General features: G+C 48.4%; 1 protein-coding gene across 2 annotated transcripts in view; it reads right to left on the bottom strand.

The window, feature by feature from the left end:
- hhatlb (hedgehog acyltransferase like, b) overlaps positions 1-14,040 on the bottom strand; it is a 64,529-nt gene that overhangs the window by 12,027 nt on the left and 38,462 nt on the right. For both annotated transcript variants that reach the window (XM_078231552.1, XM_078231560.1), the window contains exons 4-7: positions 11,979-12,092; positions 6,690-6,884; positions 2,109-2,318; positions 413-584 (exon numbers count right to left, since the gene is read on the bottom strand). In XM_078231552.1, coding sequence (XP_078087678.1) covers positions 413-584; positions 2,109-2,318; positions 6,690-6,884; positions 11,979-12,092 — 691 coding nt within the window. The remainder of the gene's footprint in view (positions 1-412; positions 585-2,108; positions 2,319-6,689; positions 6,885-11,978; positions 12,093-14,040) is intronic.

The raw sequence follows: 14,040 nt of genomic DNA on the forward strand, positions 1-14,040 counted from the left end.
CGGCCCTTCCTTCATCAACCGTTTTTGTCACTTCCTCAAAAAACTCCACCAAATTTGTAAGGCACGACCTCCCTCTTACAAAACCATGCTGTCTGTCACTAATGAGATTGTTCTGTTCTAAATGCGCATACATCCTGTCTCTAAGAATCCTCTCCAACAACTTCCCTACCACGGATGTCAAGCTCACCGGCCTATAATTTCCTGGGTTATCCCTGCTACCCTTCTTAAACAACGGGACCACATTCGCTATCCTCCAATCCTCAGGGACCTCACCTGTGTCCAAAGAAGCGACAAAGATAATGGTTGATTAGGATTTAAGGCTGGAGATTTGAACATGGAAGTGGCGCTCCAAGGGGTTGGAGTTTAGGAGGCTATTGCAATGGGGAAATTGATGGTCAGTTGGGTGACTTACCTAATGCCCAGTCGGAAAGACGTGCCACCAACTTCAGATCTGAAGGGATGGTCAGAATGTAGAGGTAATGGAAGACGACATCAACGAGGATTATTACAGCAAGGTGCGCTAAAGCATACTTCCTGATGTTCCACATCTCATTCTCTTTCCGAACTAACTTTGGTTGGTTTATCTGCGGGGCACGAGAGCTCAGAGTGAGAGAACCTTCTGGAACAGGAAAAGCTGATTAGGATAGGTCTCAGCCCTCACCAATGTTACCTCTAATTCCTGTGCACAACCCTTTCATTGCACTGTGTGGCCCCTTTAAGGTTCCCTTAAAGTGACTGCTGCTTGTGCATGACCTATTTCTTCTCTCACATGACACATTCCTTGCTGCAGTTATAGTAACAATGGGTTTATTAAATTAACATAACTATGTACAAGATAAAGGTCGGACAGAATGCATCCACGGGGTCTACTCTCTCCTCCCTGGCTCCAACTGAAGGTTCTCCCCGTCCCAGAATGCGGGTCCTCATTTCCGATTGGCCCGGCTTCCTGCGCAGCCATTCCATAGGGTCACATGGCCTGCAAAGGTTTGCCCCTTAAAGGAGCCATGTTACGACAGCAGTGCAGAGGTGCACCTGCGTAACATAGAGGGAATGTTGTTCAAGACCCACTAGTGACCTGAGCACATAAACTAGACTGACGCACCAATGCAGTAGTGAGGGAGTGCCACACTGCCAGAAATGCCTTCATTCCAATAAGACATTAAACTAGATCTTCCCTCTCAGGCGGGTGCAATAAACCCCATGGCATTATCCTGAGATAATTTTCCATTTTCCACTCCATCTGACGAAGGAGCAGCGCTCCGAAAGCTAATGGTATTTGCTACCAAATAAACCTGTTGGACTTTAACCTGGTGTTGTTAAAACTCTTACATTATCCTGAGAGGCAGCCAGTGAGCGCTCCCCAGTGTCATGTGTTTCTTTTCAAATGTAGACAATAAAAATATAACAAAACTCACTCCAACTTATAAATCAAAGAAAGGGTTTAATAAAGAAACTTCATTACTCCAAACTTGGGGCCTCACCCTGGGCCAATCCAAACTCCCCACAATTCCCAACAGAGTCTTATTTATAGCGAGTCAGCTGACCATCACAGCATTCTATAATTGGTTCCATGGTTTACTGGGTCAGCTGACCCTTACAGCTTGTTGCCATTGGTCACATTACACCCAATACAAAGTTGTCACCGGTCACATTCTAACATCATGGCCGATAGTTTTCCTTCTAACAACATCAAGAAAAAGACCCACTTATTGTTTCTTGGTTGTTTGTGGGGTGGTACTGTTTCCCGAGTTGGCGACAGCGACGAAGGGTGGGATTTTCCAGCCCTTCCTGCCGGCAGGATTTTCTGTCTCCCTCCATGGCGTGTTTTCCAGTGGCGGACAGGGTTTGCCATTAGCCACCGGCGGGATCTCCAGGTTCCGTTGACGTCTATGGCGTTTCATGTTGTTCACCCATCTTGCTGCTGGGGAACCTGGTGTGGGCGGGGAGGGCTGGAAGATCCCACCGGTGGGAAGGACTGGAAAATCCCAGCCTAAATTTCTAAAGTCCTTCACCGGTTGCAAAGCAAATTGGGACATCCCAAGGTTATAAAAGGTGCTACATAAATGCCGGTCTTCCTTGCGTCTCCTGGGCGCTGTTTCTAAGCTTACCTGAGCGTAGAACTGATCAAAAGTCATAACGGGTCCAAAGAAGAAGAAGGGGAGGTAGAAGTTGTATATCAGCAGATCCAGGATCGAATAATTTCCATCTTTCCTCTCGGCATTTTCCAAAGCGAAGCTCATACAGCGCATGATGGTGAAGCCGCTTCCTCCATAAAACAGGACGTCATGCAGCTGGAAGGTGCCCGTCACAAACCCAGTCTAGGACAAGATGGACCAGGTTAGAGTTCAGACAGGGTTAAGCTCCAGGTCAAACTGGAATGCCTTAGCACAGCTTCCAGAGGAAAAGAGGCTAATAAATAGTCTTGGCAGAGTGGAGATGGGGAGCATGTTTCCACTTGTGAGAAAATCTAGAACTAGGGGGGTCACTGTCTGAACATAGAACATAGAACATAGAAAGCCACAGCACAAACAGGCCCTTCGGCCCACAAGTTGCGCCGATCACATCCCCACCTCTAGGCCTATCTATAGCCCTCAATCCCATTAAATCCCATGTACTCATCCAGAAGTCTCTTAAAAGACCCCAACGAGTTTGCCTCCACCACCACCGACGTCAGCCGATTCCACTCACCCACCACCCTCTGAGTGAAAAACTTACCCCTGACATCCCCCCTGTACCTACCCCCCAGCACCTTAAACCTGTGTCCTCTCGTAGCAACCATTTCAGCCCTTGGAAATAGCCTCTGAGAGTCCACCCTATCCAGACCCCTCAACATCTTGTAAACCTCTATCAGGTCACCTCTCATCCTTCGTCTCTCCAGGGAGAAGAGACCAAGCTCCCTCAACCTATCCTCATAAGGCATGCCCCCCAATCCAGGCAACATCCTTGTAAATCTCCTCTGCACCCTTTCAATGGCTTCAACATCTTTCCTGTAATGAGGTGACCAGAACTGCGCGCAGTACTCCAAGTGGGGTCTAACCAGGGTCCTATAAAGCTGCAGCATTATCTCCCGACTCCTAAACTCAATCCCTCGATTAATGAAGGCTAGTACGCCATACGCCTTCTTGACCGCATCCTCCACCTGCGAGGCCGATTTAAGAGTCCTATGGACCCGGACCCCAAGGTCCCTCTGATCCTCTACACTGCTAAGAATGGTACCCTTCATTTTATACTGCTGCTCCATCCCATTGGATCTGCCAAAATGGATCACCACACACTTATCCGGGTTGAAGTCCATCTGCCACTTCTCCGCCCAGTCCTGCATTCTATCTATGTCTCGCTGCAACTTCTGACATCCCTCCAAACTATCCACAACACCACCTACCTTGGTGTCGTCAGCAAACTTACCAACCCATCCCTCCACTTCCTCATCCAGGTCATTTATGAAAATGACAAACAGCAAGGGTCCCAGAACAGATCCCTGGGGCACTCCACTGGTCACTGACCTCCATGCAGAGAAAGACCCCTCCACAGCCACTCTCTGCCTTCTGCAGGCAAGCCAGTTCTGGATCCACAAGGCAACAGCCCCTTGGATCCCATGCCCTCTCACTTTCTCAAGAAGTCTTGCATGGGGGACCTTATCGAACGCTTTGCTGTGTGGAGTTTGCACATTTTCCCCGTGTCTGCGCGGGTTAGAACAAAGAACAATACAGCACAGGAACAGGCCCTTCGGCCCTCCAAGCCCACGCCGCTCCCTGGTCCAGGATTGAATCCTGAATCCAGGATCCCCGCCCAATTTTCCAGCCTATCTACATACCAATATCCTATCCACCGAGCTGTCCCTCACAGCTACGATGCTTTGTTCATCACAACCACAACGGGTTTCCTCCGGGTGCTCCGGTTTTCTTCCACACTCCAAAGACAGATTTCCTACAGTGCAGAAGGAGGCCATTCAGCCCATCGAGTCCGCATCGACAACAATCCCACCCAGGCCCCATCTCCGTAACCCCACATATTAACCCTGCAAATCCCTCTGACACCAAGGGTCAATTTAGCACGGCCAATCCACCTAACCCACACATCTTTGGACTGTGGGAGGAAACCGGAGCTCCCGGAGGAAACCCACACAGACACGGGGAGAACGTGCAAACTCCACACTGACAGTGACCCGAGGCTAGAATTGAACCTGGGTCCCTGGCGCTGTGAGGCAGCAGTGCTAACCACTGTGCCACCGTGCCACTCAGAATTATGGGTGAAGTTGATTGGCCATGGTAAATTGCCCCTTAGTGTCAGGGAGTTAGCAGAGTAAATATATATGGGGTTGCAGGGATAGGGCCTGGGTGGGATTGTTGTCACTGCAGGCTCAATGGGCCGAATGGCCTCTTTCTGTACTGTAGGGATTCTATGATTTGGAAGTTGCAGGCTTATTGAAGGCTGTCAGTCAGCTATTGCTAACATTCTGGACAGGCATCATTGCAATGAGAGGTGATTTTATATTGTGTGGCTGCTGTCAAAGCCAGTGCTATGAATTGAGCAGTGGATTCCACAATGTTCAGTGTCTACGGTCCTCCCTGAATTGTAAAGGACCACAGGAACTCACTCAACAAAAACTAAATCAGATTAAATGTCAGAAAAAAAATCATAAAAATTAATATCAGCTACAGGAAGGTACATTCTAAACCCACGGCCACTTCCATCTAGAAGGACAAGGGCGGCAGATACCTGGGAACACCACCACCTGCAAGTTCCCCTCCAGGCCACTCACCATCCTGACTTGGAAATATATCGCCGTTCCTTCACTGTTGCTGGGTCAGAATCCTGGAACTCCCTCCCTAACGGCACTGTGGGGTTACCGATTTGGTGTTTCAAGAAGGCAGCGCACCACCACCACCACCTCCAGGGCAACTAGAGATGGGCAATAAATGCTGGCCTAGTCAGTGAGGCTCCCAGCCCATGAAAGAATACAAAGTGTGAAGCTAAATTCTCTGGAGCTTAGGAAAATAACAGGTGGAGATCTTATTCAAACATGTAAAATTCTGAGGGGTTTGACAGAACTGAGACAATGAGGCGTATAGATGCTGGCCTTCATCTGTTGGGGCGTTGAGTATAGGAATTGGAAAATCATGTTGCAGCTGTATAAGACTTTGGTTAGGCCGCATTTGGAGTATTGCGTACAATTCTGGTCGCCACACGACCGGAAGGATGTTGATGCATTGGAAAGGGTGCAGAAGAGATTTACCAGGATGGTGCCTGGTTTGGAGGATATGGACTATGAAGAAAGGTTGAACAAACTTGGATTGTTTTCATTGGAGCATCGGAGGATGAGGGGGAACCTGATAGAGGTTTACAAGATTATGACAGGCTTGGATAGAGTGGATAGTCAGAGTCTTTTTCCCAGGGTCAATTACTCAGGGGGCAGAGGTTGAAAGTGAGAGGGGGAAAGTTCAAAAGAGATGTAAGGGGCAAGTTTTTCACACACAGGGTGGTGAATGCCTGGAACGCGCTGCCAAAGGAGGTGGTGGAAGCAGATTCTATAACAACCTTCAAGAGGCATCTGGATAGATACATGAATAGGCAGGGAATAGAGGGATATGGACCAGGTAGAGGCAAGAAAATATTCGAGAGGGATCTGTGTTGGCACAGACTTGGTGGGCCAAACGGCCTGTGCCTGTGCTGCACTGTTCTTTGTTCTTGTTCTAGAGGGACATGGTCTGAGTAAGAGCAAGTGGTTTGTTTTTTTAGTTTAGTTAGGGCATCCTGATCAGCACAGACTTGGAGGGCCGAAGGGCCTGTTCCTGTGCTGTACGTTTCTTTGTTCTTTTGTTTCTCTGGCTGAAGAATTTAGGACACAGGGGGTCACAGCCCCAGGATCAGGGATCAGCCATTTAGGACTGATAAAGGAGGAGTAATTTCTTCACTCGAAGGGTTCGGAATTCTTTACTCCGGTTGATGCTTAGTCATTGAGAGTATCCAAGGCAGAGGTCACAGAATGAAAGGCTAAGGAGAGAGAGCAGGAAGTTAAACTTTAAGTTTATTTATTAGTGTCACAAGTAGGCTTCCATTGACACTGCAATGACGTTATTGTGAAAATCCCCTAGTTGCCACACTCCGGCGCCTGTTCGGGTACACTGAGGGAGATTTTAGCACGGCCAATGCACCTAACCTGCATGTCTTTGGACTGTGGGAGGAAACCAGAGCACCCAGAGGAAACCCATGCAGACACGGGGAGAATGTGCAAACTCCACACAGACAGTGACCCAAGCCGGGAATCGAACCCGGGTCCCTGGCGCTGTGAGGCAGCGGTGCTAACCACTGTGCCACCGTGCTGCCCGATAAAGGTGAGGTTGAAGATCAGCCATTAACTTATCGAATGGCGGAGTGGACTTGATGATGCACCAATTTTTCTGGCAACTTTTGTTGCCCTTCCTTAAACTGAGTGGCTTGTGAGGCCATTTCGGAGTCACACATAGACAAGACTTCCTTCCCTGAACCTGATGGCTTTTTACAACTAACAATGGGAGTTTCATTGTCACCATTAGACTGGTATTTCCAGATTATTGTCGAATTCAAATTTCACCATTTGCCGTGGTGGGATTTGAACTCGGGTCCCCAGAGGATTACCCTGGGTCTCTGGATTGCTACGCCATCGCCCACCCCTGGACTATTCCTGCTCCTATTCCTTATATTCTTACCTGCCAAGAGCTCACAGGCTCTATTTTGAACGTTGCTAAACTGCAAAGTCCAGCAGCAAAACACAGCCACTTCTGTTTAGCCAGGCCAACGCTGTAGAGTAGAATACAGTGCACCAGGATTAAGATGAGGTACGAGGTGCCCATTGTAGCCAGGACTGCAAGTATCCCATAAGTCATAAAATATAAGGATCTGTGCTGTGAAAAAGAGACCATCGGTAATGTAGTAAATAATCACATCAATTTTTACAAAAACCTACATTGTCTGTTGAATCATAACCATGCCCTCAATAATGAACAAACAGGCCCTGGAGAAGCTCAGGTCAAGATCTCTATGTGTGAGGTTTAGACACAGTGTCCACAACACTTGTGTCAATACCAACTGCAAAACCCAATCCCCCATGGGCCTGGAGAGGGCCCCCAATCACACCTCACGCGGGGCTGCATTAGCTGGGTCCTATTCCAGGCACAGGTACGGTGGGCTGAATGGCCTCCTTCAGTTCTCTATCATTCTATGAAGTGCCTCAGAGTTTTCTATTCTTTCCTCATAGAGTCATGGAGTTTTACAGCACAGAAAGAGGCCCTTCAGCCCATCGTGTCTGCGCTGGCTACCAAGCCCCTATCTATTCTAATCCCATTTTCCAGCACTTGGTCTGTAGCTGTGTATCCCATGGAGTTTCACGTGTTCATCTAAATGCTTCTTAAATGTTGTCAGGGTCCCCACCTCTACCACCCTTTCAGGCAGTGAGTTCCAGATTCCCATCACCCTCTGGGTGAAAAAATCTTTCCTCAAATCCTCTAAATCTCCTGCCCCTTCTCTTAAATCTATGCCCCCTGGTTATTGATCCCTCCACTAAGGGGAAAAGCTCCTTCCTATCCACCCTATCTGTGTCCCTCATAATTTTGTACACCTCAATCAGATCCCCCTCAGCCTTCTCTGCTCCAAGGAAAACAACCGATTGGGTCACACGGAGTTGGGGTAGGGTGTTACCCCAACAGAGTTGAGGAGGAACTTCTTCTCCCAGAGGGTGGTGAATCTCTGGAATTCTCTGCCCACTGAGGTGGTGGAGGCTACCTCGCTGAATATGTTTAAAGCGCGGATGGATGGATTCCTGATCGGTAAGGGAATTAAGGGTTATGGGGATCAGGCGGGTAAGTGGTACTGATCCACGTCAGATCAGCCATGATCTTATTGAATGGCGGGGCAGGCTCGAGGGGCTAGATGGCCTACTCCTGCTCCTATTTCTTATGTTCTTATGTTCTTATGTTAGCATGGATTGGGGATTGGCTATCCGACAGGAATCAGAGAGTCGGAATAAATGGGTGCTTTTCTGGTTGGCAGATGGTAACTAGTGGCGTGCCGCAGGGATCGGTACTGGGGCCTCAACTATTTACCATTTATATAGACGATCTGGAGGAGGGGACTGAGTGTAGGGTAACAAAGTTTGCAGACGACACAAAGATAAGTGGAAAAGTGAATCGTGTGGAGGGCGTAGAAGGTCTGCAGAGAGATTTGGACCGGCTGAGTGAGTGGGCGAGGATCTGGCAGATGGAGTACAACGTTGACAAATGCGAGGTTATTCACTTTGGAAGAAATAATGGCAAATTGGATTATTATCTAAATGGAAAGAAATTACAACATGCTGCTGTGCAGAGGGACCTGGGGGTCCTTGTGCATGAGACGCAAAAACCCAGTCTGCAGGTGCAACAGGTGATCGAGAAGGCAAAGGGATGTTGGCCTATATCGCAAGGGGGATAGAATATAAAAGCACAGATGTCTTGCTGCATCTGTACAGGGCATTGGTGAGGCCGCAGCTGGAATACTGTGTGCAGTATTGGTCCCCTTATTTGCGGAAGGATATATTGGCCTTGGAGGGAGTGCAGAGAAGGTTCACCAGGTTGATACCAGAGATGAGGGGTGTTGATTATGAGGAGAGACTGAGCAGATTGCGTTTGTATTCGTTGGAATTTAGAAGGCTGAGGGGGGATCTTATAGAGACCTATAAGATAATGAAGGGGCTGGATAGGGTAGAGAGGGAGAGACTCTTTCCACTTAGAAAGGAAACTAGAACTAGAGGGCACAGCCTCAAAATAAAGGGGGGTCTGTTTAGGACAGAGTTGAGGAGGAACTTCTTCTCTCAGAGGGTGATGAATCTCTGGAATGCTCTGCCCACTGAGGTGGTGGAGGCTACCTCGTTGAATATGTTTAAAACACGGATAGATGGATTCCTGATCGGTAAGGGAATTAGGGGTTATAGGGATCAGGCGGGTAAGTGGAACTGATCCACTTCAGATCAGCCATGATCTTATTGAATGGCGGGGCAGGCTCGAGGGGCAGGATGGCCTACTCCTGCTCCTATTTCTTATGTTCTTATGTTCTTAACCCCAGCCTAACCAACCTCTCTTCATAGCTGAAACTCTCCAGCCCAGGCAACGTCTTGCTGAATCTCCTCCGCACCCTCTCCAGTGCAATCACACCTTTCCTATAGCATGGTGACCAGAACTGCACACAATACTCCAGCTGTTGCCTAACGAGTGATTTATACAGCTCCATCATAACCTCCCTGATTTTATATTCTAAGCCTCAGCTAATGAAGCTCATATGCCTTCTCAACCACCTTATCCACCTGCCTCACATACACCCCAAGATCCCTCTGGTCCTCTGTAATTCCTAGTGTCCTGCCATCCATTGTGTATTCCCTTGCCTTGTGATTCCTCCCAAATTGCATCACCTCACACTTTTCAGGGATAAATTCTATTTGCCGCTGTTGTGCCCAGTCTGTCTATATCGTCCTGTAATCTGAGGCTTTCCCCCTCGCTATCAATCTTTGTGTTATAATCAGAGCCCCCTCCCTGGCCCCAGCACCCTCTCCCTTACCATCATCAGACAGACCTGACCTACAGACTACTTTTCAATGGATGGGAGTCGCTTTCTCATCCAATTCTTTTTGATACGTTTCAGAATCTGGGCCACAAGAACTTTCACTTTGCACATCAATCACCCCGTGACTTCTACAGCTTGGAAAATCCCAGCCCCTCCTCGAAAATTACAGTGTGGAAAAATGGCAAATGGAAGTGGTGAACAAAATTCCGGGAATGTGCCACTGACCTCGGCATCATTGCCCTCGAAGACCAGGGGGAAGCATCAACAATTCAGCTGCCCCAATTTGTGGGGAATTTGCGGCCGTTCAGATCGAGATGGGTGAGGCACAGAGGGTCCACCCCAATTGCATGATTTCGGGACATTCCCCTCCTGCCCTGGTCTCAGCTGCCCCAACCTGCCAGTGTGCTCTGGATGCAGCAGGTGGCGCCACATGTACAAGCAGCTCAGTTGATCGTAAAGGCAAGCTGCCTCTTCAAGGGACGGTGGGGAGGGGGTGGGGGGGGGGGGGGGGGGGGGGGGGAGGGGGGTGGGGGTGAATTGCCGCAGCGGAAATTCTTGAAAAACAAAAGTCACAGAATTGCTACGGCAAAGACGGAGGTCGTTCAGCCCATCGTGTCTGCACTGGCTCTCCAAATGAGCAATTCACCTGGTACCATTCCCCCGCCTTCCCCCTGCGAATCCTGCACTTTCCTCTTTTTCCGATAACAGTTTAATTGCCTTTTGAAAGTTTTGATTGAATCAGCCTCCTCCACATTCCACAGGCAACGCCAGACCTGAACCACTTGCTTGAGTGAAACCTTTTTTCTCACATGACTTTTGCTTGTTTTGCCAATTACTTTAAATCTGTGCCCTCTCGTTCTCCATTATTTCACGAGTTGGAGTAACATCTCCCAATATACTCTGACTAGAGCCCTCCTGATTAATACCTCTATGAAAGCTCCTCTTAGCTTTCACCTCTCCAGGGAAAACAGTACCAACTTCTCCTATTTATAATTGAAGTTCCGTCACAATTTTCTTCTGCACTCTTTCCAATTCTTCTCTCCCCTCCTAGTGACGCACTAAAGCAGACTGTTGTCTGCTTCCAGGAACAGGTCACCAGTCTGTCGCCAGTAGCTTATAGTTTGGCGCCACGGTGGCACAGTGGTTAGTGCTGCTGCCTCACAGTGCCAGGGACCTGGGTTTATTCCCGGCTTGGGTCACTGTCTGTGTGGAGTCTGCACGTTCTCCCCGTGTCTGCGTGGGTTTCCTCCGGGTGCTCCAGTTTCCTCCCAGAGTCCAAAGATGTGCGGGTTAGGTTGATTGGCCGTGCTAAAATTGACCCTAAAGTCAGGGGTTTAGCAGGGTAAATGTGTAGGGTTACGGGAAGAGGGCCTGGATAGGATTGCGGTCGGTGCAGACTTGATGGGCCAAATGGCCTCCTTCTGCACTGTAGGGATTTTATGATTCTTGAGGGGGTGTCATTCCACGTCAAGCGAGGCTGTCCAGGAGTCTCTCCTGCTCTCACCGCCAGCCATTGGTGTGTTTGGAAGGATTTTGCAGGTTGACACACAACCTGTTTGACCACGTTATGAACGCACCTTCCCTGGCCAACAAGTCCTGGGGTGGGATTCGAACCCGCAGCTTCTGGCTCAGAGGCAGGGACGCTAGCCCACTGCGCCACAAGACCGCTTACTCTTTCCAATGCCTTCACATTCTTCTTGAAGTGTGGCCCCAGGACTGAGCACAATATTCCAGATAAGGCTGAACCTGTGTCTTACACAAGTTCAACATAACCTCCTTGTTCTTGTACTCTAAGCCCCATTAATAAAGTCGAGATACTGTATGCTTTATTCACTACTGTCCCCAACTGTCCTGTCACCTTCAATGAGTTATAAACTTATGGAGCACAGAAGGTTCCAGATTGATGGGGTGTGTGTATATGTGTGTGTGTGTGTGTGAGAATATGTGTGGGTGGGGAGGGGGGCAGGAGACCCTCATGGACCACCCTGAGAAGGGAGCGAGAGCAAGAGGCAGGAAGGTTGACTCGGAGCTAATACAAAAAATGCACAGGAAAAATTCAGCAGATTGGAGGTGAATGATCACCAAAAACAATGCAGACTTTTCATGACCCACGATGTCACATGACAACACACACGATCCTGCAATCCCCTCCCTAACAGCACTGTGGGTGTACCTACACCACATGGATGCAGCAGCTCACCACCACCTTCTCAAGAGCAACAATGATGGGCAATAAATGCTGGCCCAGCCAGTGACGCCCACATCCCATCAATGAATAAATGGAGAAAGACCAGGCGAACTCTCGAACGGATCTGTAAATCCTGCCTCCTCAGTACACCCACCTTCCAAAAAAGACAAAGAGAAATGATTTGAACGGCAACTCACACAGAACGGAGATTTGTACCCACCTGAGGTACCATCATGGAAATGGCTTTGCCAAACAGAATGTGACCAGATAAAGCAAAGAGAATGTAGTTTCGGAACTTGGTGAACCACATCACCCACTCAAAATCAGCAACATCCTGCAACACAAAACACAAGGAAATGAGTAACCGGTTCCACCATTCATGGCTCAGTGACACTGAATTCGCAGCACAGGCCATTCAGCCCAATGGTCAGTACTAGTGCATATTCTCCACTGGAGCCTCATCACCAACCTTCTTTGTCTATTTTTTTTTCATTAATTCGTGGGGCCTGGGTGTCGCTGGCTGGCCAGCATTTATTGACCATCCCTAGTTGCCTGAGGGCAGTTGAGAGTCAACCACATTGCTATGGCTCTGGAGTCACATATAGGCCGGACCGGGTAAGGACGGCAGATTTCCTTCCCTAAAGAATATTAATGAACCATTGGGCGGCGTGGTAGCACAGTGGTTAGCACTGCTGCTTCACAGCTCCAGGGACCTGGGTTCGATTCCCGGCTTGGGTCACTGTCTGTGTGGAGTTTGCACATTCTCCTCGTGTCTGCGTGGGTTTCCTCCGGGTGCTCCGATTTCCTCCCACAGTCCAAAGATGTGCAGGTTAGGTTGATTGGCCATGCTAAAAATTGCCCCTTAGTGTCCTGGGATGCGTAGATTAGAGGGATTAGCGGGTAAACTATGTAGGGATATGGGGGTAGGGCCTGGGTAGGATTGTGGTCGGTGCAGACTCGATGGGCCAAATGGCCTCTTTCTGTACTGTAGGGTTTCTATGATTTCTATGAACCAGATGGGTTTTTCCAACAATCGACAATGGTTTCATAATCATCAGTAGATTCTTAATTCCAGATATTTTTTTACTGAATTCAAATTCCACCATCTGCCATGGTGGGATTCGAACTCGTGTCCCCAGAACATTAGCCAAGCTTCTGAATTAATAGTGTAGCAGTAATATCACAAGACCATCATCTCTCCAAATATCTATCTAATCTCGTCAATAAATCGTTTTATTTCTTTCACTCTCATGCACTTAACTAGCTCCCCACAATATGTCCAGGCTGTGTGCCTTAGCTATATTCCTTGCAGCAGTGAGTTCCACATTCTCATCACTCTCCGGGTAGGGTGACCCCATAACTCGACACTGAAAATAGGGCACTTGATAAAATTACCCCTGTTCAAGCAAGTTCAATGGCAATCGATGAGAACTCTGCTGCACAAACGTTCAAGCTTCCCAATCATTGACTCTGTCCACACTTCCCACTGCCTCAGAAAAGCAGCCAGCATAATTAAGGACCCCACACACCACGGACATTCTCTCTTCAACCTTCTTCCTTCGGGAAAAAGATACAAAAGTCTGAGGTCACGTCTCAAACCACTCAAGAACAGCTTCTTCCCTGCTGCCATCAGGCTTTTGAATGGACCTACCTTGCATTAAGTTGATCTTCCTTTACACCCTAGCTATGACTGTAACACTACATTCTGCACTGTCTCCTTTCCTTCTCTATGAACGGTATGTTTTGTCTGTATAGCGCGCAAGAAACAATACTTTTCACTGTATGCTAATACATGTGACAATAATAAATCAAATCTCGTTGAGCCACTGTTTAAAAAGGTGTTTCATTATAATAATATTGATAAGTACAAGAAATACAGTGTTTTTTTCTAACAATTAAGTGGTTATTGTTGTTTGGAAGTTCCTGTCTTCCTGCCCTGTCCTCCGCTGGATTCTGTTTCCTGTGGATTGTATTTCATGCCTGATATGATTTTGTTTGGGGATGTGCTGGCTTTCCAGTCGCTTGCTGTAGAATGCAGTATAGTTCACAACAAACTAGCCTAGGGTGGCACGGTGGTTAGCACTGCTGCCTCACCGCGCCAGGGATCTAGATTCAATTCCCGGCTTGGGTCACTGTCTGTGTGGAGTTTGCACATTCTCTCCATGTCTGCGTGGGTTTCCTCCGCTCCAGTTTCCTCCCACAATCCGAAGATGTGCGGGTTAGGTGCATTGGCCATGCTAAATTGCCCCTTTGTGACCCAGGATGCATAGGTTAGAGGGATT

Source organism: Mustelus asterias, chromosome 2 (assembly GCF_964213995.1).
Source record: "Mustelus asterias chromosome 2, sMusAst1.hap1.1, whole genome shotgun sequence".
NCBI lineage: Eukaryota > Metazoa > Chordata > Chondrichthyes > Carcharhiniformes > Triakidae > Mustelus > Mustelus asterias.